The sequence below is a fragment of the Mastigoproctus giganteus genome, chromosome 1 (assembly GCF_048544385.1).
Source record: "Mastigoproctus giganteus isolate SK-2022 chromosome 1, ASM4854438v1, whole genome shotgun sequence".
NCBI classification, from domain to species: Eukaryota; Metazoa; Arthropoda; class Arachnida; order Uropygi; family Thelyphonidae; genus Mastigoproctus; species Mastigoproctus giganteus.
In genome coordinates, this window is record NC_143575.1 from 100,410,248 (window position 1) to 100,435,516 (window position 25,269).

Consider the following 25,269-nt stretch of genomic DNA (forward strand, 5'->3'; position numbering starts at 1 on the left):
TCCTGCCAAAATAATTTCACTGACACAATCTGAGCAAACGTTGACATCGGAAGTTTTGAAACAGTAATCCGACCAAGGAAAAGAAGAAAAGAAATCTCGCAGGTCATCCCATTTTGCATTCTTGTAATGCCAAACAACACGAGTTTGGAAATAGCCATGAGATAAAGGCTCCATTGGAGAAGAGACAATCACCAAGTTGTGATCTGAAGTGCCTACAGGACCTCTCACTTCGACGTGTACTTAGAAGGGTTGTTTGTGAGAAAAAGATCAAGCTTATTGGCTGTATGATTAGGATTGTCCGGTATTCTTGTAGGTAAATGAACAATCTGTGTTAGGTCATTAGTAATTGCAAAAGCCTCAGCATCTCGACCTGCTGGGTCGGTATGACTCAGCAGGTGTATATTTGTGAAATGAATTAGGAAGTGCTTCGGAGATTTAGTTCTTTTCGCAGATAAGCTTGCTCTATTAGTTTGACAATTCATGGTGTATTCAACAGTAACAAAAAGTGGGTGGGACATGCTGTAGGAAGTAATGAAATTTTTGGATATGGCGTACACGTGGTAAGAATATACCCAGATCCTTGACATAACGTGGCCTCGACAATGCTCCCCGCATACACAGTACTCGGACTCCCTCCAGTCACTATCTGGCAGAGATAGAGGTAGCAATATTATTATAAACTAGCTGATCCGGAAACCTCCTAGAGAGTTAACAATAGGTTCGGTCTGGTGTACTAACTAGCAGCCGGCCTGCAAACACCATTTTAGAGCTGTACCCTCGAAATGTAAGGAATATTGGATCTCACCACGACGTTCATCATAACCTCAAAAGTCATCAATCATACTGCATGATGGAAGAGATAGGGAAAGGTTGACCGGAACTTAGCTCAAGAGACTAAACATGGGTTCCACCACTTCAAGCCTCCAATAAGCAAAGTGGTTGTATTTCACCGGTTGATGAGCGTCATCTACCACCTAGTACTGCCTGGTAACATAGAATGGAGGCGTTCCTCCATGTGGTGTGGACGCCACACCTCGACCCCTGCTTACGTTGGTTCACACGTGAGTGGTCACCCACCATGTACTTGTGCATGGAGGTTATACCCAGGATTAACTAAGTCCCACCATCGTGAAGGTGCAAGCAGAGGATTTGGCTGTCACAGACCGTCCGGACTTCGCCGAAATTGGGTCCACTTGACTTCAGTGTCACCCGAATATCAGTTCCATCAGCGTTTTAGACTCCCAGGTAGCAAGTACAGCTTGTCTGGCATATCTGAAAGAATGTCTGTGACAACCTCAAGGACAAACCGTTCCAGGTAGCAAGTACAGCTTGTCTGGCATATCTGAAAGAATGTCTGTGACAACCTCAAGGACAAACCGTTTATCTACGATTTTAAAAAAATCGAGAATCAATTTTAAATGCAATTGAAGGAGGAGCAGACAAGAAGTGAATTAAGTTGTGTATATACGAAGATGTTGATAAAGCTGTTCTAAAATGGGTGCAAATGATACGTGAAAAGAATATTCCAATATCGGACCTAATAATTAAGCAACAAGCTCTGAAATTTGCACAGTCCCTTGGACAGAATTTAATGCGAGCACTGGGTGGCTAGATAAATTTAAGAAGTGCCACAGAATTGTAGAAAAGGTTATTTGTGGAGAAAGTGTTAATGTAAGCAAAGAAGATTGTAACAGTTCGAGGAACAATACCTTAAAGAAGATTTTGGAAGAATATGAGCGTAAGGATGTTTTTAATGCTGAAGAAATGGGTTTATCCTTTAAATGTTTACCGAATAGAACACTTGCTTTTCAGGATGATAAATGTTTTGGCGGAAAACAAAGCAAAGAAAGAATCACTGTGCTAGTTGGAGAAAATATGACAGGAAGTGAAAAATTAAGACTTTTAGTCATCGGAATATCAAAAAACCCAAGATGTTTTAGAGGCACAAAATCTTTGGAAGTTGACTACACCTTTTAATAAAAAAGCATGGATGACAAGTGATATTTTTGAAGAATGAATATTAAAACTAGACAAGCGTATAACAAAAGAAAAAAGGAAAATCGTGTTGGTAACTGACAACTGTCCTGCACATCCTGCCAAACTTAAAAGTGCGAAGCTGTTTTCACCACCAAATGTTAACGTAAAAACTCCAGCCAATGGACCAAGGCATTATTAAAAATTTTAAATTTCATTATCGAAAGAGAATAATAATAAAGATTGTCAATGCGTTATCAGAAAATAGAAACTTGGAGGTTACAATTAACCTTAGAGATTGCATCTCTGAACTAGCAAAAGTTTGGACAAACGATGTCACTGAATACACTATTCAAAATTGTTTTTCGAAAGCGGGATTTGCATTGAATACAGAAGTCGAACAACGACTGGACGAACAACATGAACTGCCCCTTTCACAACTGAAAAACTTTTGGACATTATTAGAATCGTCTGGAAACATCGAAAATGAAATAATACTGGATAGTTATGTTTATGTAGATCACAGCAGAACATCCAAATGAAGATGAAATACTGCTGAACAGTGTTAGACGCGACCATGATCACGAAGAAATTAACGATGACGCTGAAGACGCATCAGAACAACCCGTAGAAAAGTCAACTCGCGAAGAAATGATTAACGCTTTTAAAATGGCGCATATGGGTCTACAGTTTTGTGAAAATGTTCCTGACAATGTTTCTAATGCTCTGAACAAATGTGAGGTTTTCTTTGAGAATCAGACAATTTTTTAATTGTACTGTGCAAACGAAAATTACAGATTTTTTTAATTTGTGATATTCACCGGTGAAAATTGTGTAAACATAATTTAAATAAGTGTTTTTGAAATAAAATACATTAAAAATAAATGTAGATTCATTTTCTAATTAGATAACAATTTCTAATAAGAAAGATATTCTCGGTATAACGAAATTTCTCCTGTATTTGGATTGTTAACACAACCATGAGTTGCTGTTGCCAAAGATACAGAATATGAAAATCAAATTTAGAAGCATATACCAGTTACCATGACTGTACCAGAAAACAAATGAATGTGGAAGATACACAAGTTTATACAACTACCTGATTTGTAAGTATCAATATGTCTAAATATGTCTGGGTACAACAGTCACAAAGGAAGTAGTATACATATCACATATACATGGCATGAAGAAAACCATATCTAAAAAAACCATTTTTAATGGTTATGTTATTTGGTTTTTAGGAGCATTAGCAACTAAGGCCATATTGCTCCGGGAATATGCGATGGTCATTCCCTGACCTTTCCGCATCCTCCGTATTTGGTGGTGACGGGCTCGAACCCCGGTCTAATCAAGAAGCGTGTGCTACGCACTGCTGCTCCTTCCCACCTGGCTACGGAGGCGCCGATTTTTAAATGGTTGTATAAAAGCTGTACATGACAAAACAGTTTGGATTTTCAAAACTAGCACTAAAAGTATACCCAGAAACACCATTTGTAAGCATCAAAATCTATGCAGACCAGTATAATCAACAAAGGAACTTGAAAGCTGGACACTATAGCTGTTCACTTTCATGAGGGAAATGAACTTAGTTCCAAAACAATTCCTTTATAAAAATGTGATTGCATTCCAGCTTAAAATTCACCTGAAATGAACAAGTTCATATGGACTTATACCTTCCAAGCTCTTGTAATTTTCAACAGATGCAGAAGCAATCATTATTCAACTACCAGTACACTGAAAAATGCATAATAATCAATGTTACCTCCATAAAATAAACTGTGGACCTGGAATCATATGTAAGGAATTTTAGCACACAGATATAACATAATATGAAAAGAAAACTAAATCAAATAGGGGAAAAAAAAAAAAAAACACTTATTAACATAAAAATATTTCTATATTCACTCTTTTGCAGCACAGAGCAGAATGGAAAGTAAAATTAAATAAAATGCCGGGTTGTAGTTAAAGTTGGTTTAATGCTAAATACATACAATAAAACAGAATATGTGTAAATACAAAAAGCTTTTGGGCTTTATGTAGCCCTTCATCAGTTAACCGTTGGACTGAAAGTTTTAGGAACACAGAACTTAAAAGAGTGTGTGATGGCAGTCATGTACAGTGAACTGTGTGATGCAACAACTAATCACTGGAAGCTAAAGCCTGTGGTTGTGACATATGGGAACATTGCCAACATTTGTCCATCATGACAATGGTTGCTTCGATAATAAGATGAACACGACATCCTCTGTTTCTGTTGACACAAGTATTAGAGCAGGTGATGTGCAGTGATTTCCAACCAGGTGCGGTATTGGTAATAGTGGAACCGATCAACAACCATGACATCACGGCTTGGGTTAATGTCGTGTCGGGTTGACCAGAAATGCACAGCAATGGCCGAGTGTTCTATGTCCGCTAAGCAAATGGCTCTTTCGTGTTCTGAAATACGTTTGCCGAGTGTTCTGACAGTTTCCCTGACATAGTAGCTAGTGCAGTCACAGAGATAGAAACCCTGAGACAAATTTTGCCAATTCATAATTTGGTGAGCCACAACAGCTATGGCAAAATTTGTCTCAGGGCTCCTATTTCCCCTAGTAGGCAAGACCACAAACAGTGGTGAATTTATAGAACGGATCCTATCCATCTCAGATAATCGAATCATGGCCTCGTTCGATGTAGTGTCCCTTTTTAATTCCATCCCTGTTGAGCTCGCCATCACGTGCCAAGGAACGTTTGGATAGTTACCAGACCCTTAGCAGCAGAACCGAACTAACTTCAGATGATGTTTCCACCACTCTCAGACTGTGCTTAACTGGTGGCACAATCATGTTCAGTGACTCCATTTACCAACAGGTGCACAGCACAGCCATGGGTTCCCCAGTTAGTTCGGTCATGGCAAACATTGCAATGGAAGAATTGGAGGGTCATGCATTTACAAGTAAGCCAGATCCCATTACCTTTTTGGTGTCGCTACATGGATGATGTTTTTGTAGTCATTCCCAGAGATTCAGGCAACCGACTCTCAGACCACCTTAACTCTCTGCCACCTTTCATAAAATTCGCTATCAAACTAGAGTCAGACAATACCCCACCACACTTAGACACCCTGGTCCGACATGAGGGCACGCACTTGAGAACAACAGTCTACCATAAGCCAATGTGTGCTGGTCAGCACACATGCGCAGCCATCTTTTCAGCACTCTGCAGGCCTTGTTAACTCGTGCCTGAACCCACTCTAGTTCTACGGATGAGAGGTGCACCGAGATTACTAGGGTCAAGACAGATCTCCCGAGATGTGGCAATCCAACCAGTACCCTAGACAGGTGTGACCTGCAGGCCCATGACCACGTGGCAACCGACAGGACCGTTCAAGGTAATGACTCCATCACAAGTGCCTTTATCCCATACTACCCAAACCTTTCACAGCAGGTTTCTAGGGTCCTAAAATCTAATGGGATAAGGTGCATACAACTCCCAGACAGGAAGTTGCGATCCCTCATCTCTAAAGTGAAAACACCCAATCCCACCTTACTACAGAGTGGGTTGATCTACCGCACTTCTTGCTGTGACTGCACTAGCTGCTACATAGGGGAAACTGGCAGAAGACTTGGCAAACATATTTCAGAACATGAAAGAGCCATTTGCTTAGCAGTCATAGAACACATAAAGCCCAAAAGCTTTTTGTATTTACACATATTCTGTTTTATTGTATGTATTTAGCATTAAACCAACTTTAACTACAACCTGTCATTTTATTTTACTTTCCATTCCGCTCTGTGCTGCGAAATAGTAAATATAGAAATGAATCCAGAGTGCATAGGCCATTTTACTTATAAAAATATTTATTTACACAACTGAATAAATCATTTGAAATAAGAAAATACATTGGTACTTATATAAATTAAATGCCATTTAAAAAAAATCAGCTATTTGTAACTGGAATAAGTAAGTTCAACAGTACCTTTTGGACTCACTCCATTCATTTGCATCACTGACCATTCTAAATGCTGCCATATTTGGTTTTGTCAACGATAATGCACTGGAATTCAGAAACTGGTGATCATATCATCACCAATTAAGATAATTAAGATCAAACTCTTTTTAGCAGCAAGACTGTGATCACACTATTACTACTTCTATAGTAATTATGTGGTTAGTTTGCAATTATGTTCAAAGTAGATTGTAATGGGAAAAAAAAAGTGGAAAAATTAACAGAAGATTGTAACCAAATCATACGCACTACTCAGGAAATCATGATAGTCAAATGAAAATTAACTTGGCAGTTCTTGTCCTCCAGATTTTAACAAAAAAAAAGTGAGTGGCATCTGGCAGAACTCCCCCCAACCTTGTTTCCTTTTTTTAGCCCTGAAAAGGTTTGTTTTGTTTTTTTTGTTTGTTTTTTTGAATTTGGCTTGAAATATCAATGATCAATCATATAGTAAAAAAAAATTATTGAATTTTATTTTTTTTTTTACACATTATTTTCAACGTTGACAAGGACTTCACAAAGGGAAGAACAAAGCATATAGCAAGATTAAGTCATTACAATACAATCCCAAAACAAGGAGTACGACGATTAAAGACAAACAAGGAAACCTACTGATGGACCCAGAGGAAATCAGTGAGGGTTGGAAGGAATATCTAGAAGAACTCTACTGTGGAGAAGAAACAATTGATGAGAACGACTATATTGAAACAGAAGACAAGGTGTAAGAGGATGCTAAAGGCCCAACAATTATAAGGAGTGAATTTGAGTTAGCATTAAGTCAATTAAGGAACAGGAAAGCAGCAGGGCCAGACAATGTCCAGGCGGAGCAACTCAAGACTATGGAAGGAGACATGAAAGATAGGCTTTATCAAGTGATACAAAAAATCTATGAAAGTGGTGAAATCCCAGATGACTTTAATAAAAGCAGAACAATCACTATTCCAAAGAAAGGAAATGCTAATGACTGTGCCAATTACAGGACTATAACCCTACTGTCCTATGCATCCAAAATCATCATGAATGTAGTGAAGAACAGGATCAAGAAAAGAATAGAAAAGGTCATTGACCAAGATCAGTTTGGCTTCAGAACTGGATGTGGGACAAGGGAGGAGATTCTAGCAATGAGAACAATTCTTGAAAGAAGAATGGAAATGAATAGGAGAACATACATTGCTTTTGTTGATATACAAAAAACCTTTGATAACATAAATTGGAAGAAGTTGTTCAGTCATGAAAAACTTTGGCCTGGACTGAAGATACAGAAGGCTTATCCTGCATCTGTACAAGACACAACGTACTGAAATAGATATTAATGGTACCACAAAGGAAGCAAGGATCAGGAGAGGTGTGAGGCAGGGTTTCTCTTTAGCCCCGTACCTTTTCAACATATTCATCAAGGAATCCATAACAAAAATGAAGCAGGAAGCAAAGGGTTTGTTTGTTATTTGGTTTTTAGGAGCATTAGCAACTAAGGCCATATTGCTCCGAGGATATGCGGTGGTCATTCCCTGACGTTTCCGCATCCTCCGTATTTGGTGGTCACGGCTCGAACCCTGGTCTAATCAAGAAGCGTGTGCTATGCACTGCTGCTCCTGCCCACCTGGCTACAGAGATGCCAGGAAGCAAAGGGTATCAAGATTAATAGACAACAGATTCATGGATGACATAGCATTATTAGCTGACTCAGAGCAGGAGCTGTGTAAGATGCTGGAAAGGCTATCATTAAAGCTACAAGATTCATATCTAAAGATAAAAGCACAAAAGACTAAAATATTTGTCATCACCAAGAATGATGAACAACCTCAAACAAACATCAAAATGGAGAACAACAAAGTGGAACAAGTGAAACAGTTTTGTTATTTGGGGAATTTCATTACCCAGGACAACTGGTGCACTACAGAGATCAGAAGAAGAATCACCCTTGCCAAGCAAGCTTTCAGTAACAAGCAAAATATTCTAACCAGCAGACACACTGGCAGGGAGATCAGGAAAACGTTTGCTAGGAGTGTGCTGCTATATAGAAGTGAAACCTGGACATTATGCAAGCAAGATAGCAAGAGACTGGAGGTACTGGAGAAGGATGTTGAGGATTAGCTGGACCGAGCGACGATCCAACGAATCTGTCTTGAATGAGATGCAAGAAAAGCGGCAGTTACTCATGACGGCGGCAAAAGGACAATCTAAATTTTTAGGACACACCCTAAGTAATAAATTTTTAGTGAATATCTCAGAAGGAAAAATATTGGGAAAGAAAGGAAGGGGACGACCAAGAAAGAAAATTTTGGAAAACCTAATGAGGAAAATGAAATTTAGGGGATGTGAGGAAATGAAATGTTCAGCAGTAGACGGAGATGTATGGTTGCAGCAACAAGGTGAAGCCTTTAGAGTTTGATGATGATGATTTTCAACAAAACTTTTATTAATTTTGCTGAAAAGTAAAAAAGAGCATTAGTCATAAAACATAAACATGAGACTAATGGTCATTTCCAATTTCCAGTTCAGAAAATTGATTAAATTGCAAAATTTCAAACATATGTATATTAATGTTTTGTACAAAAAAATTTAAAAAAAACAGATAAATAATACATGATGAAAAAAACACATTTTGCACAATAATTAAACATAAAACAAAGGGTGTCTAAATCTAATTTCTGCAGCAGATGTTCCAGCCAACGTGCTCGTTTCAGTTCCAGCAAAATACTGTTTACATGATAACGAAAAATGAAACCAGTATGTTGAAGCAAAGGCAAAAACAGTACATAGATGCACTGCATGATACCTGACAGAACTCTTGTATGTATAATTCCAAAATAACCAATATTTATTAGTGGTTGCTGTATAAGTTGAAAGGTACTGAATGTTTTAGCCATTAGCACTGAACCAATAATAAATGTGCAATGGTCATTTGAAACTTTTCGTTTGTTTTCTAGTTACTCATGTGTACTGCAGGGATTAATAGGACAAAACAACATTTATGCAAAGGACATAAAAAATTACATTTTTTCAACTACAAAAACTGGGGTACAAGAATTATAAAGCATTTCAATGAAAACTGAAATAAAAGTCAGTGCATCAACAATGAGGAAAATACCACAAAAAATAAACAAAAGAAAAGCAAAATGCTTAAAATGATAGTTAAATCACTTACTCCCATGTAAGCTTCTTCAGGAGCCACACATATATTCAAATAAACTTGCTCAAAAGTTCCAATCATCTCTAGTGTATTGGTTGTAAGATTTATAACTGGCCGCAACATCCTAGCTGGTGTTGTGAAAATAAAGATACCTGGATACTGTGAAGGTTTATTATCAATTGCTGGCACGAGTACAATTTCCACTGTTGAAGGAACCTAAAAAACATTTATATATATATATATATGTAATATTCCAGGTTATATTAAATTAACTTTGACAAAAAAGGTATTAGTATTGATTCAAAGAAGCAAACAGTATAGGTCACCATTAAAAAAAATTCATAGCCCCACAGGTACCCTCCCAACTATCTGTTGTGGTTAATTGTTAATTAATGGTTTAATTAACAATTAACCATTGTTAAAAGTTCAGATTAAAAATCTGAACTTTTTTTCTAACTTAATAAAAATAGTCAAACTTTTATTCAAGATATTTTGACAGTGAAAAATTATTTACTCATAATTAAAAATGCAAAGTATAACCGTTGAGTTCTACTGATATTTACTGTTTCTGCTTTTTGCTTCTACATACTAGTTTCACTTTTCACATCACATAAACAACACGGTGCTCACATGTAGTTTTAAAGTGACATGCTGACTGACATATGGTGATGCCTACTATTGAAAGTAGTTTCCTCTTTATTTTATCTTTAATTTTCCTCAAAATGTGTTTTCTATCTTAATTATTATTTATGTTTACTCCTTCATTTATTTGAAAATACACAATATGTGCACAAATGTAAGTTTTAAATATTGTGTCCTTAACAGATTTCTGAACTGGAAAACTGAAGCAATTGTTAGTTTCATGACCATATTTTATAAATGTAACTCAGCATTTGCATTTTCTGGATAAAAAAAGCATTTTTTCAAATATTCAAATTTTTTGCTGAAAATGAAAAAAATACACACAATAAGTGCTAAAATCCATTAATGAAGGAAGAAATATTTGTACTCTGAAAGCAAAAGTTAAAAAAACAAAAACATTTTCCAGACAAAAAAAATAAATATTTGGACACCTATCAGGTTCTACATGACTGTTTTTAACAGTCATGTTAAAGACAGATTAAATCTGTCTTCCAGTCTATATAATATGCAGGTGCTATGTATGTGTATCAAATTATGATTATTACATGAAAAAAGTAACTTCCAAAATATTTTATAAAATATGATGTGTGTGTGTTTTTTTTTTTTTTTTTTTTTATGTAAACCCCAAACACGAGAGGTATTAGAACCTATAGTATACCGTGCTTGGGTGGGAGGTTGAGAAGACGAAAGAAGATTAGAAGTCAGGAGACTTCTAATCTCTAGTTTTGCCTAGAAATCGGAGTGTCACTAAAGATAAGCATAGGAGCAGAAGAATCCTTTTTGCGAGATATAAGACAAGACTGAGTTTTAGAAGGGTTGAAATCAACTAAGTTGTTTTTGCCCCACTGGAGAATTACCTGAAGATCGGCATTTAAGGAATTGGTAGCAGATTTTCGAGAAGTTGAAGCTGATTGAAAAGGGCAAGGTTTCTCTAAATGGAAAGTGGAATGCAATGTACTATCGTCGGCAAAACTATGGATAGGATTTCCAGTCAATGGAAGAAGGTCATTAATATACAAGAGGAAAAGAGTGGGGGAAAGAAGTGAACCTTGGGCGACACTAGCATTAGTGGAGAAGTTAGAAGACAGAGAGCCATCTACCATCACTCTCAGTGAGCGATCAGAGAGAAAACTGGATAACCAATTACTAAAAACAGTTGGCAAACCATAAGATGGAAGCTTGTTTAGAAGACCTTTATGCCAAACACGATCAAAAGCCTTTGAGATGTCAAGAGCAACTACTTGTGTTTCGCTGAACCTTTCCATTGAATTAGTCCATAAATGGGTAACATAAGCCAGAATATCACCAGTGGATCGACACTGACGGAATTCATACTGGCGATCGTTGATCAGACAGAAGGTTTCTAGGTAGTTTAAGAGTTGACAGTTAATTGATTTCTCCATTACTTTAGAAAGAGTAGAAGTAATTGCAATGGGACGATAATTGGATGGGAGGGATTTGTCACTCTTTTTAGGAACTGGCTGGATATGAGCAAATTTCCAAGCAGAAGGAAAAACACCTTTGGAATAAGAAAGTGAAAAAAGGCGGCAAAGAATAGGAGTAAGTTCAGGAGCACAGGTTTTGAGAACAAGTGGAGAAATACTATCAGGGCCTGTAGCTTTCTTAGCATCAAGATTCATCAAAATCCTTCTGATATCCTTTAGACAGAAGACGACAGGAGGCACTGAATGGAGCATGTTGGGAATGGTGGGAGGTGTTTTACCAAGATCATTAATACATGAGCTGGAAGAAAAATGGGATACTAGCAGGTCAGCTTTATCTTTGGCTGAAGTGACAACAGAACCATGTGGTTTGGACAGAGGTGGGAGCAGAGATGGGCAAAAGTTGCGGCCAATAGTTTTGGCAAGAGACCATAATGCTCGGCTACCATTAGGGCAAGAAGCAAGTTTTCTACTCTTAGCCTGTTCAAACTCTAGTTTGGACTGATGAATAACTGCTTTACAATTGTTGCGAGCTTTGGTGTAGGCAGAAAATGAAACTGAAGAATTAGAAACAAGCCAATTACGATACGTAACATTCTTCTCTTGAACAGCCTTGGCACATTTATTGGAAAACCAAGGTTTAGATAAAGGATGAGATTTTAAAGTGGAGTGTGGGATAAAGGATTCCATTCCTGCAAGAATAATTTCACTGACACAATCTGAGCAAACGTTGACATCAAAAGTTTTGAAACAGTAATCCGACCAAGGAAAAGAAGAAAAATCTCGCAGGTCATCCCATTTTGCATTCTTGTAATGCTAAACAACACGAGGTTGGGAATAGCCATGAGATAAAGGCTCCGTTGGAGAAGAGACAATCACCAAGTTGTGATCTGAAGTGCCTACAGGACCTCTCACTTCGACGTGTACTTAGAAGGGTTGTTTGTGAGAAAAAGATCAAGCTTATTGGCTGTATGATTAGGATTGTCCGGTATTCTTGTAGGTAAATGAACAATCTGCGCAAGGTCATTAGTAATTGCAAAAGCCTCAGCATCTCGACCAGCTGGGTCGGTGTGACTAGAAAACGGAAGCCAGCTGGAGTTGTGAACATTAAAATCACCAAGGAAAATTACCTCACTATTAGGAAAGTTGGACAGGAAAAAGTCAAATTGCAAAGAGAGGAAGTCAAAGAGCTCCAAGTGATTAGTGGAGTTGGGAGAATGGTAGAGACAACAGATGAATTTGACACAGAGGTAGAGAGATTTTAAGCCAGAGAAGATCAAAGAGAGGAGATTCCAAATTGCCAAGTCTCTGACAGGGAATATCAGAACGGACATATGCACAAGTACCACCTTTGAGGTGAAAGGAATCATACAGGGAATAATTTGGACATCTGAGATGAGCAGTAGTTGAATCAACCGATAACTGAGATTCTGTCAGAAAAAGTACTTGCAATTTGGAAGATTGCAAGTGGAAATGGACATCGTTGAGATTAGAATTGAGACCACGTATATTTGTGAAATGAATTAGGAAGTGCTTGGGAGGATTAGATCTTTTCGCAGATAAGCTTGCTCTATTAGTTTAACAATTCATGGTGTATTCAATAGTAATAAAAAGTGGATGGGACATGCTGTATGAAGTAATGAAATTTTTGGATATGGCATACACATGGTAAGAATAAACCCAGATCCTTGACATAATATGGCCTCGACAATGCTCCCCACATACACACTACTCGGACTCCCTCCAGTCACTATCTGGCAGAGTAGAGGTAGCAAGATTATACACTAGCTGATCCGGAAGCCTCCTAGACGGTTAACAATAGGTTCGGTCCGGTGTACTATCTATCGGCTGGCCTGCTAACACTGTTTTAGAGCTGTACCCTTGAAATGTAAGGAATATTGGATCTCGCCACAATGTTCATCATAACTTCAAAAGTCATCAATCATACTGCATGATGGAAGAGTTAGGGAAGGGTTGACTGGAACTTAGCTCTAGAGACTAAACATGGGTTCCACCACTTTAAGCCTCCAATAAGCAAAGTGGTGGTATTGCACTGGTTGAAGAGTCATCTACCACCTAGTACTGCCTGGTTACATAGAGGGGCGGCATTCCTCCATGTGGTGTGGGCACCAAATCTTGACTCCTGCTTATGTTGGTTCACACCTGGGTGGCCACCCACCATGTACTTGTGCACAGAGGTTATACCCAGGATTACTAACAGTCCCACCATCGTGAAGGTGCAAGCAGAGGATTTGGCTGTCATAGACTGTCCGGACTTTGCCGAAATTGGGTCCACTTGACTTGAGTGTCACCCAAATATCAGTTCCATCAGCGTTTTAGACTCCCAGGTAGCAAGTACAGCTTGTCTAGCATATCTGAGAGAATGCCTGTGACAACCTCAAGGACCGTGTGTGATCTCACGTAGACACACACGGTGTGATCTCACGTAGACACACACGGTGTGATCTCACGTAGACACACACGGTGTGATCTCACATATACAGGGTGTCTCAAAAATACACGGCATAACTTCAGGAATGAGTTCCTCATATGTAGACAATAAAAATATTTTATATCAACATAGTTTCAGAAATGCTTGGTTCCCGAGTTATTAACCGGAATGTCTTATCTCCCGCAGGTGATTTCCTTCATCACAATATACTGACAGAATCTGGTGGTTTTCCATTCCGACCATGTACCCAAATCAGGAGCAAATGGATATGCACTTTATGTATGGTTTGGGGGACGGCAATGTTTTGGAGGCTCGTCGTTTGTACCACAAAAGGTTCCCAGAATGAAGATGCCCAGACAGGAAAACGTTTGAAGGTATCCATCGCTGCATTTGTGAACATGGGACCTTTACACCTCGTGCTGCCGACAGAGGATGACCAAGATCTACGACTCCTGAAGTAGAGGAGGAGATTTTGGATGTTGTGCATGCCATCCTGGAATCAGCACACGCAGAATAGCAATGCAACTGGCTGTTCAACGTTCTACTATTTGGAGAGTGTTGCGAGAACACCAACTGTATCCTTACCATCTGCAACGGGTACAGGCCTTGTCACCAGCAAATTACCCTGCACGAGTAATGTTCTGCCAGTGGTTCTTGCAGCAGTGTGGTACAACTCCTCATTTTCCTGCCTAGTGATATTCACAGATGAAGCACAGTTCACACGAGACAGAATTCAAAACTTTCACAATCAGCATGTATGGGATGAGGAAAACTTACATGCAATTCTTCCATCACATCATCAACAGCGGTTCAACCTCAACATTTGGGCAGGTGTTTTTGGTGACAAGTTATTTGGGCCCGATGTACTTCCAAACAAACTCACAGGGCAGGCATATAGAAACTTTCTGGAAAACAACATGCCTGATTTCTTGGACGACATGCCACTGATCATTCGTCAACAAGCACACTTTCATGCATGATGGCACTCCCGCACATTTCAGCCACGTAGCCTGCAATTACCTGAATTGAAGGTTTTCTGGTCGGTGGATAGGTAGAGATGGACCAACTGCCTGGCATCCATGCTCACCTGATTTAAACCCACTAGATTTCTTCTCGTGGGGCCATTTAAAGTCATTGGCGTATTCGACTCCAGTAGCTAATGTGGAAACTCTCTGCAATCGAATTGTGGCAGGTTGTGAGACAATACGAAACATGCCAAGAATTTGGCATCGTCTTTGCAAGTCCATGAGATGTCAATGTGAAGCCTGTATTCAGGCAGAAGGTGGACATTTTGAACAATTACTATAAGGTGATGTGAACAGTTAAGTGTCATAGACAGACCTTCAAAACTCGGAAACCAAGCATTTCCAGAACTATGTTGATATAAAATATTTTTATTGTCTGCATATGAGGAACTCATTCCTGAAGTTATGCCATGTATTTTTGAGACACCCTCTACACGCACGCACACAGTCTGTCTCCAACATATGTAAGAGATACTTTCCAGGACGTCTTAAGTCAATTTTTACATAACTCAGGAATGACTAATAAAATATTGCTACTATATCAATGATATGCCAAAATTACAAAAACCACATATCTTCAGAAGAAAGAAGAAAAATAGTTATATACCATAACAATTAAAAACTTTATCTAAGAATGAAGTAGCTAGAGTGGCACATAAGAAAAGAAAACATAAAAGGAAGAAAAAAACGCATGTTATTGTACTGTAAAAACTGATATGTATTTCGTACGGCATGTAGGCTTTATAAGGACTATTAAGGGAATCAAAACCAAAGTGTATATATTTAAGAAAATTTTAAATCACACAATGAATCAGTCTATACACTTCAGGTGATGAACTGAAGGTAACTTTAAACGAACCTGAAGCAATAATAAGACACATTAATCAAACAGTGTTGTAGGCTGAGTAGAGGTGAGGGAGGTAGTATGAACTCTTCAATCTTCATTTGTTTCTCCTTTTTTTAACTCTTCATAAATTTCACAATTGGCTGATAAGCAATCTTGAACTTTCCTTTCTATTTTCAAGAAATATTCACCATTTTCATCCATTCCATCAAACATAGAGAGACATTCCTGAATTTTACAAAACACTTCTGCAGTTTCCTTTAATTTGAACTGCTTCTTGGGTTATTCAGATTCCTCAATGCATTCAGCTCTCCATTTCTCCCCAACTCTTTGCAGTTCGGGCTAGGTCTTCTATCTTTAAATATTCGCCTTGTTCATCCACAAGCTCATCTACATCTTCATCCTCCAGGACCAGCTGCAACTCCTGCGCTAAGTTTACAATGTTTTTCGTAACAGAAGACATCAGCTCATCTTTGTTGAAACCTTCATTGTTAAGCTTGGAATGTTTTAGAAGTTTTTTTCCAAACTCTGCTCATATAAGTTTCATCAACCCAGGCTCTTGAAATGTTGCATATTCCATCAAGGATGTTAAACATCTTCCAAAATTGCCGTAGATCCACATCCCCTTGCTCTGTTGCATTTACAGCCTTATTACATATGGCCAGAAAATGTTGTCCATATGAATGACCAGATAACTCCCTGATCCATTGGTTGAATCAAAGCTGTTGTATTTGGAGGGAAGTATACCACCTTGACACTGTTGTGCAGATCATCTAGATATTAAGGATGACCAGGAGCTTTGTCATGGAGCATTATTATCTTAAAAGGCACTGATTTGTAAGCAATATTTTTCAACTTCAGGGACAACCACATTTAGAAACCATTCTTCGAACATGGTTATTGCCACACAGGTCTTTGAGTAATCCCTTCCTGAAGTGTACGAGAAGCAATTTCTTGTCAATGCCCTTAAAAGCCCATGGGTTTTCTGAGTGATAAACCACTAAATATTTAAGCTTATAACCTGCTATGTCAGGGTTTCCCAAGCTTTTTCAAGTGCGGACCAGTGTTTGCAGATTTTTTTTTTTTTTTTCACGGCCCACCTATAGCTATAAATTAATGTGTTTTCAATAATTATACTCGTAGGTTCAGAAAATAATGACACACCAGTAATAATGCAATTAGGTATTCATTAACATCAATAAATATAAATAAAAGATATGCTTTGTTTATTATCAAAAGTTTACATAAAATTGACATATTTTTGAGTCTGTTTTTGGGCAAATAAATATTTATTTAATGGGTATTTTTAGTATAACTGGGTATTTGGTATTTTATTACATTTTCATTTCTTCAGGAAATTTTCTTATAGTTTTATGTAGGTATATTTCAAATAAGTTGTTCGCGGACCGGTACCAGGCTGCAGGCCACACTTTGGGAAACCCTGCGCTATGTTATCCCCCACTAAACCCAGACATCGACTTTTCTTCAATAGAAATATAAGTCCTGTTAGGCATTTTTTTCCAAGAAAGGCTAGTCTCATCCACATTAAATATTTGTTGTGTCAAATAACCACCACTTCTTATAATCTCATCCAATTTGTCCTTGAATTTTTTGGCAACCTCACCATCTGTGCTTGCTGCTTCATGACTTATGACAATGTTAGGATATCCGCTCCTCTTACAAAGCCTATCAAACCAACCATGACTCGTAACAGAGTTGGTTTCAGTACCATCACTCTTCTTCTTAAGATCCTCAAAAATGGCATGAGCCTTTGCTTTGATGAGATGGAGGCTTAAGGGGATGTGTTTTTGGATCTGGTTTTCTATCCCCACAATAAGTAACTTTTCCATCTCACTTAGTCCCATTCTAGCCTTGGTTATTATAGTTGACTTCACTGGTGCCAATCCCTTCACTGCTTCATGTATTCTGTCTTTGTTCTTTATTATTGTGTTCACAGTTGACACTGGCAAATCTAAATTCTGTGCAATACTTGTTAATGTTTGACCATTTTCATTCATCCTTATTATTTTAATTTTCTGATCCAAATCGATCACTTTCCTTTTCTTGGTAGATTTTCTAGTACTGCTGTCACTTATTCTCTTAGGCAGCATGATGATAACAGTCAAAATGAAATTTTCTGTAAACAACTTTACAGGGCTAAGTTACCAGAGATGCTGTCACACCTTAAGACATGCGAATGACATATATAAATATTGACAGTTCCACCAGTGGAGCCAACTTGCAGGATTTTAGCTGAGTATTAAATATCTTGAAAAAGTGAATAAACATCCTACATTTAAGATAACGATGTCCTCCATATTTGCTAGTATGGAAGACATCATTATCCTTCTATACAACATGATAGCTAGATTGCATTTGGGTCTGAGAATAACATTTTAATAAAGACAGAAAAGTTCTGTTGAGACCTCAAAGAAGGGTGACCATATCTAGATATGTTTTTCACTTAGGTATAGCCTGAAAGGTTTGACAACTAGACATTAGCATTAGCATTAGTAGAGGCATTTGATGCAAGAAAGCAAGCTTATGCAGCATCAGCCAAAAAAAAAAAAAAAGCCCCACTTCCACTTCACCCCTCTGTTCGTTCCAAATACCTGTCCAGCTGAGCCTTAAACTTATTTAGGCTATCAACCTCCACCACAAGGGATGGAAGTCTGTTCCACCAACCAACCACCCGCTGGCTAAAGGCAAATTTCCTCACGTCTATCCTACATCTGTCTTTCCTCAATTTGAATTTATGCCCTCTCAGGTGATTTTTCTGAGCTAGAGGAAGAATCCCATCAGCATTGAGCATGCTTAAACCATTCAAGGCTTTATACACCTCTATCAGATCACCTCACTGGTGCCTAGTCTCCAGACACTAACTTGCAAAACTTAAGCCTTTCTTCGTAAGAGCACCCCCTTTGTTCCATTCACTAATCTTGTTGCCCTTCTCTGTACTCGTTCCAGCAGCTCTACATCCTTCTTGAAATGAGGCCTCCAGACCTGTATACAGTACTCTAGGTGTGGCCTGACCATTGCCTTATACAATGGAATAATCACCTCCTTATCCCTGCTGGAAAAATTCCTGTATATCATTGACAATACTCCATGAGCTACTCTTGCCGCCCATCTGCACTGCTCAGAGAACTTCATATCTGCCTGCACAACCACTCCCAAGTCCCTTTCATTCTCTACCACTGTCAGTGTAGTACCACAGAGTTGATACGTTGCTCTGGGGTTGCTGTTTCCCATGTGTAGTACTTTACATTTGTCAATGTTAAACTTCATTTGCCACCTCTCAGCCCATCTGCTCAACCTTTCCAGATCCTGTTGCAGCAGCATAGTGTCAGTAGTGTCCTTGACAACCCTGCCAACCTTTGTATCATCTGCAAACTTGGACATTAAGCTTGATATACCATCATCAATATCATTTATAAATACAGAAAACAATAATGGACCCAACAACTGAGAGGGAGATCTGGTTGAGGTGTATAAAATGCAAAAGAAGTTGAGTAAAATTAATGAGGAAGGTCTGTTCTTCCCTGCAAGCAAGACAAGAACCACAGGCACAAACATAAAATGTGGGAGAATAACACAGGACTGGATTCCCTGATGTTTGCCTATGGATAGCAAGTTATTAAATTCTGGAATCAGATGCATCCCGACGTGGTAGATGTGGTGAATCATGACAAGTTCAAACCTGAACTGGATGATTATCTTATGAAAATAATATGAATATTTTGTTTTATTATTATTATTATTATTATTATTTTATTTGGCTAATGCAGAAAAAGTAAGAAACCTTGCATTAATTTGGCCTTCCTAACACTAAGGAGAATTAATATTGATTCCATCTGGCATTTTGTGGAAATAATCCTTCACTGGGTTTTCACACTGATGTTACACAATGGAGAAGGAGAGGGACAATTTCTGATATGGCCATCTGGGTAATGCATTTATTACAAATAAATAGCCACATACAGTAACATCAAATAGTTCTCAAATGCTTGAAGCTTTGCTTTAAATTTACTGGAAAACTTCTCATGAAAATATTGAACAAAAGTGTATACCTTGGGAACTTTACAGTCTGTGACCTGATAATAATCAGGTAAAACAAAAATTTAACTAGGCTATTTAATGTTGACTATCAACCAGAATATGAGTTTTTGCCACTCCTCAGTTGGCATTTCAATGTTGAATGGGACAATAAATTAAGTTTCACTGACAAAATATATTTTATATTAAAATACAACCATTATTTGTTACCAGTACAGTATGATTTTAAATATTAGCTTACCTAATATTTAAAAAATTTTTAAATATTTAATATTTAAATTTTTTCTGTCTGTTGATTGTTTTGGATCAGCATACAAATCACTTGGATACAAATCACTTACAGCATGTAAACTTGCACTTGCACACATGCATGTGTATTTTTTTAAAACCATATTTAAAGTTTTACTGCATCAAACTGTTTTGAAATTTGTGAAATTGATCGTTTGTAATTATAAGTGACAGAGAAGGGTAGTGTTTTGGCTTTCTTTGAAAATAAATCTTTAAATTATATTAGTTTTTAATAAACTTTAAGTTCTTTTACTAATCTTTATTGCTTTCTAAATTGAGAGAAGGAATTATTCCTAGGCCATAATGTAATGTGTTGCATTGGAAATGAAAACTTGAAGAATAAAGTTTGCTTCTCTTTTTTTCTTTCTTTTTTTATAGTTAAATGAATAATTATGCTGTTTCACAGATGTATTCTATATCAAAATTAAGGGGGGGGGAATTCATAATTTTTTTAAAATTCAGCTTTTAACATAGTTTTACTATTTTTTTGGGAAAAGAAAAAGATAAAGAAAAATTGTGTTTTTGCAAAAGGAATGGACAAACTTTATCATACCAACTCTAGTAAAATGGTGTGACAAAGAAGGGGTCAAATCAAGTCAAAAGCAAGGAAATAGGACAGAAAGGGTCCTCTCACACCTTGTTTTTTAATAATAGGACATCAATGCATTTGTATATTGTTTTGTTAAGTAGATAAGAAGGTTGACGTGATATATTTATTAGGCTTAACAGCAAACTGTTCAGTAATCTACGTTATCACTACTTATTTCGCAGCAGGACAAATATTTCAGAATTTTTCCTTCTATGCAAAGAATGTTTTGCAATTGCACCCTTAGCAAGATCTTCTCATAATCTGACTTAACATACATAATCCCACAAAGTGACTTTATTAACTTTATTATTAATTTAAACTTACTGATGGAATCAGAATAAATTATTAGGAATAATTTATAGTCATGCAACTTTCTTCTCTACCATGATGTACATCAGTTATTTTGATATTTATTTCAGTTTTAACCTTGAAGGGGGCATAAATTCAAATCGAGGAAAGACAGTTGTAGAATAGATGTGTGGAAATTTGGCTTTAGCCAGCAGGTGGTTGATTGCTGGAACAACCTTCCATCTGTCGTTGTGGAGGTTGATAGCTTGAATAAATTCAAGGAGGAACTGGACAAACTTTTAGAGGGAATGGATGTGCAAAATGTTTTTTTTTTTTTTTGGCTGTTGCTACATAAGCATGCTTTCTTCCATCATGTGCCTCTACTACTACTATTTCTCAGGAATGCATGGTGTTCATAAATTAGGAGATTACTGTATCCTATATTGATGCAGTGATCAACGTCTGGAAGTAGTTCCTTATTTGAAAACATTCAATGAACCTTTAGTTTATTGAATATTAAAACATAGATCACTTGTCATATTCTTAGCTGGTTCTTCAGAATAAGGTAAGAATATGACAAGTGATCTAATTGTATACTCTATTATACAATGGAACTTCTCTATTATGAACTTCTATTTAACGAATTTTGCAATATTACGAATTTTTTCGCAAAACATTGCACCTTGAAACAAAATTACATGTAAAATTAACCCCATATAACGAAGTGTTAGTCTCTCTATAACGAATTTTTAAAAAAAAATTAGTAAAAGCATTTTTAAGATTTTCAAGCATTTACTGCTAAACAGCCACTCAAATATACTGCCTCCTTCCTGCCGAAATTGTGCATTAGCATCTGGAATTAAATAATAATCCTTTTATTGAACACTTGTGGCCATTGACGCCCGTAGGAGGGTCTTTGTTTCATTTTTGTTACAGTTATTAAACCAAATGAGTTTTCTTAAAAGTGGTCGTAAACTTTACAATAAATAGGGTAGATTTGAAAATTGATGTTGGCTCAGGGGAAAACGAAATTCGCTGCGGTAAACCTTTAGCATGGTGCGGCGGCAATACATAGAATGCTACCATAGTCGGTTTTTAGTAATGCCTACCGAGTGACATTCGCTTCTCGCCTCAACTGTACCACGTGACCTTCATGTCAATCATTATATGATATGTCCGTTCTCGTCTAACTGGACTCCCCATAGATGGTTTTCATGATTTTTTTTTTTTTTTTATTTCGTTCGTCATCAATCACATAGGCTATATGCTCTTGTTTTTTTTTTTTTTTTTCTGAAAAGTAACATACAGCATACGTTAATCATAAATTTTCTTTCGTGTATATATGAATGAAAGCAGAATAAAAGAAATTCACAGTCATATATTTCTTCAAAGTGAGTGATACTGTTAAAATGGCAAGCGAACGTCATTGAGAAGGCGGTACCTGTACTAAGAATTCACTATATGGCCAGCGCAGCGAAGTTTGCGGTGTATGTATCGGCAAGAGCTGCAGTCCATTAATTTTTCCAATTGCAGAAACAATGTCGAAGAGAAAGTGTTTAAGTATTAATGATAAAGCAAAGATTACGATATTGACCAGGGTTTTAAGAAAAAAGATGTTGCGGAGAAATATGGCATATCTGCAAGCAGTTTATCTACAATTTAAAAAAAAATCGAGAATCAATTTTAAATGCAATTGAAGGAGGAGCAGACAAGAAGTGAATTAAGTTGTGTATATACGAAGATGTTGATAAAGCTGTTCTAAAATGGGTGCAAATGATACGTGAAAAGAATATCCCAATATCGGGCCTAATAATTAAGCAACAAACTCTGAAATCTACACAGTCCCTTGGACATACAGAATTTAATGAGAGCACTCTGTGGCTAGATAAATTTGAGAAGCGCCACAGAATTATGGAAAAGGTTCTTTGTGGAGAAAGTGTTAATGTAAGCAAAGAAGATTGTAACAGTTCGAGGAACAATACCTTAAAGAAGATTTTGGAAGAATATGAGCGTAAGGATGTTTTTAATGCTGACGAAATGGGTTTATTCTTTAAATGTTTACCGAATAGAACACTTGCTTTTAAGGATGATAAATGTTTTGGCGAAAACAAAGCAAAGAAAGAATCACACTGTGCTAGTTGGAGCAAATATGACAGGAAGTGAAAAATTGACTTTTAGTCATCGGAATATCAAAAAACCCAAGATGTTTTAGAGGCACAAAATCTTTGGAAGTTGACTACACCTTTTAATAAAAAAGCATGGATGACAAGTGATATTTTTGAAGAATGAATATTAAAACTAGACAAGCGTATAACAAAAGAAAAAAGGAAAATTGTGTTGGTAACTGACAACTGTCTGGCACATCCTGCCAATATTTCCGCCAAACTTAAAAGTGCGAAGTTGTTTTCACCACCAAACATAATGTCAAAACTCCAGCCAAGGGACCAAGGCATTATTAAAAATTTTAAATTTCATTATTGAAAGAGAATAATAATGAAGATTGTCAATGCATTATCAGAAAATAGAAACTTGGAGGTTATCTCTGAACTGGCAAAAGTTTGGACAAACGATGTCACTGAATACACTATTCAAAATTGTTTTTTGAAAGCAGATTTACATTGAATACAGAAGTCGAACAACAACTGGACGAACTAGATGAACTGCCCCTTTCACAACTGAAAAACTTTTGGACATTATTAGAATCGTCTGGAAACATCGAAAATGAAATAACACTGGATAGTTATGTTTATGTAGATCACAGCAGAACATCCAAATGAAGATGAAATACTGCTGAACAGTGTTAGACGCGACCATGATCACGAAGAAATTAACGATGACGCTGAAAACGCATCAGAACAACCCGTAGAAAAGTCAACTCGCGAAGAAATGATTAACGCTTTTAAAATGGCGCATATGGGTCTACAGTTTTGTGAAAATGTTCCTGATAATGTTTCTAATGCTCTGAACAAATGTGAGGTGTTCTTTGAGAATCAGACAATTTTTTAATTGTACTGTGCAAACGAAAATTACAGATTTTTTTAATTTGTGATACTTACCGGCGAAAATTGTGAAAACGTAATTTAAATAAGTATGTTTTTGAAATAAAATACATTAAAAATAAATGTAGATTCGTTTTCATTTTCTAATTAGATAACAATTTCTAATAAAAAAGATATTCTCTGTATAACGAAATTTCTCTATAACGAATTTTTTCGCTGGATTTATCGAATTCGTTATAGGGAAGTTTGACTGTATTTACAAAACTGTTAACTTTATTCATAATAATTCTATATAGAATATTTAGAGGCATAAAGAAAAAGATGTTATGAGAAAGTGATGATGATAATAAAGAAAAAAACAAACCTGTTTTTGTGTGATTTTAAGATGACGCAAATTGGCAACAAATTCTTGTGCCAAATTTTTATCCACCCATCCTATTGCCCTTCCATCAAGCAGCAGTATATAGCAATCTTTGAAAGGTAAGGGATTTGGACCACCATAAGGAAACATACCCAGATTAGCAAATAACCTTGGAAGGTGGCTTACTGGAGGCTGTGTATTTGAAACCTTAAGAGAGATGGAACAAAACTACACATTAATAAAAATCTGTTGTTAAAGGTTTTTTATTATTTTTTAAAGATACTTTAAACATCACTTCACTTAGAATATAGCTATTACAAAGATATGCATTAATAAAACTGTGTAACAAAAAATGTTTGTGTTCATTACTTAACTGTTTTTTATATATATTTTGTGTGCTGAATCAGATGGTGTCAATTGGTTTTTCTCTAGCAACAGTATTTTGGTAGCAACTGAAGTTTTTTTACATAAGTGCATACCAATATTGTGATGTGTAAGAGCCTGTAGGATCTGTATAATGTTTTTTTTTTTTTTTGTTTTTCCCCAGTCTGCTATGGCTAAAAAAGTGTTATTTTCAGACTTGCACTGCTATGTTTGTGAACATTATATGGGTCTGAAGCATAACATCACTGGTGGCAACAAGCTTTGCAGGGAATGTGACTATTTTAGAATGAATATTGATGATCAAGACTAGTTGGGGGCACCTCAATTCTGCTGTACTAGTTTGCAGTTCAACATCAGAGGGATGGTTTTGTGATAAGTCAAATATGTATGCCTTTTACTTTAATTTGAATATGGAGAGTGCCCACAAACCATTATGATGACTGATCCTTTTGTGTGGTAGTGGATATATTAAAATTTAAAAAGTATGCAGATTGGAAAGTTGTAGCACTTCCAACACATCACCCTTTATTGCTCTGCTCTGGTGCCATACAATGAAGACTGTTAATTCCCAATTCACCATATTCATCCTGTTGTATAGATTCTTCTCTGGTTGGTGGTGTGATGTGTCAGGAGGTGTACATATAGACCTATGTCCCTCATTAAGTCATCCAGTTTCTTCTGATTAGGGAAATGTGGCACTATACTTGAACAGGCTTCTGATTTGTAATGCCATTTATCCATATCAGAAGCCTGTTCAAGTATAGTGCCACATTTCCCTAATCAGAAGAAACTGGATGACTTAATGAG

General features: G+C 36.9%; 1 protein-coding gene across 2 annotated transcripts in view; it reads right to left on the bottom strand.

The window, feature by feature from the left end:
• Polr1B (RNA polymerase I subunit Rpl135) overlaps window positions 1-25,269 on the bottom strand; it is a 332,313-nt gene that overhangs the window by 134,750 nt on the left and 172,294 nt on the right. For both annotated transcript variants that reach the window (XM_090381414.1, XM_090381406.1), the window contains 2 exons: window positions 24,082-24,285; window positions 9,108-9,308 (listed from right to left, as the gene is read on the bottom strand). In XM_090381414.1, the coding sequence (XP_090237540.1) occupies window positions 9,108-9,308; window positions 24,082-24,285 (405 nt within the window). The remainder of the gene's footprint in view (window positions 1-9,107; window positions 9,309-24,081; window positions 24,286-25,269) is intronic.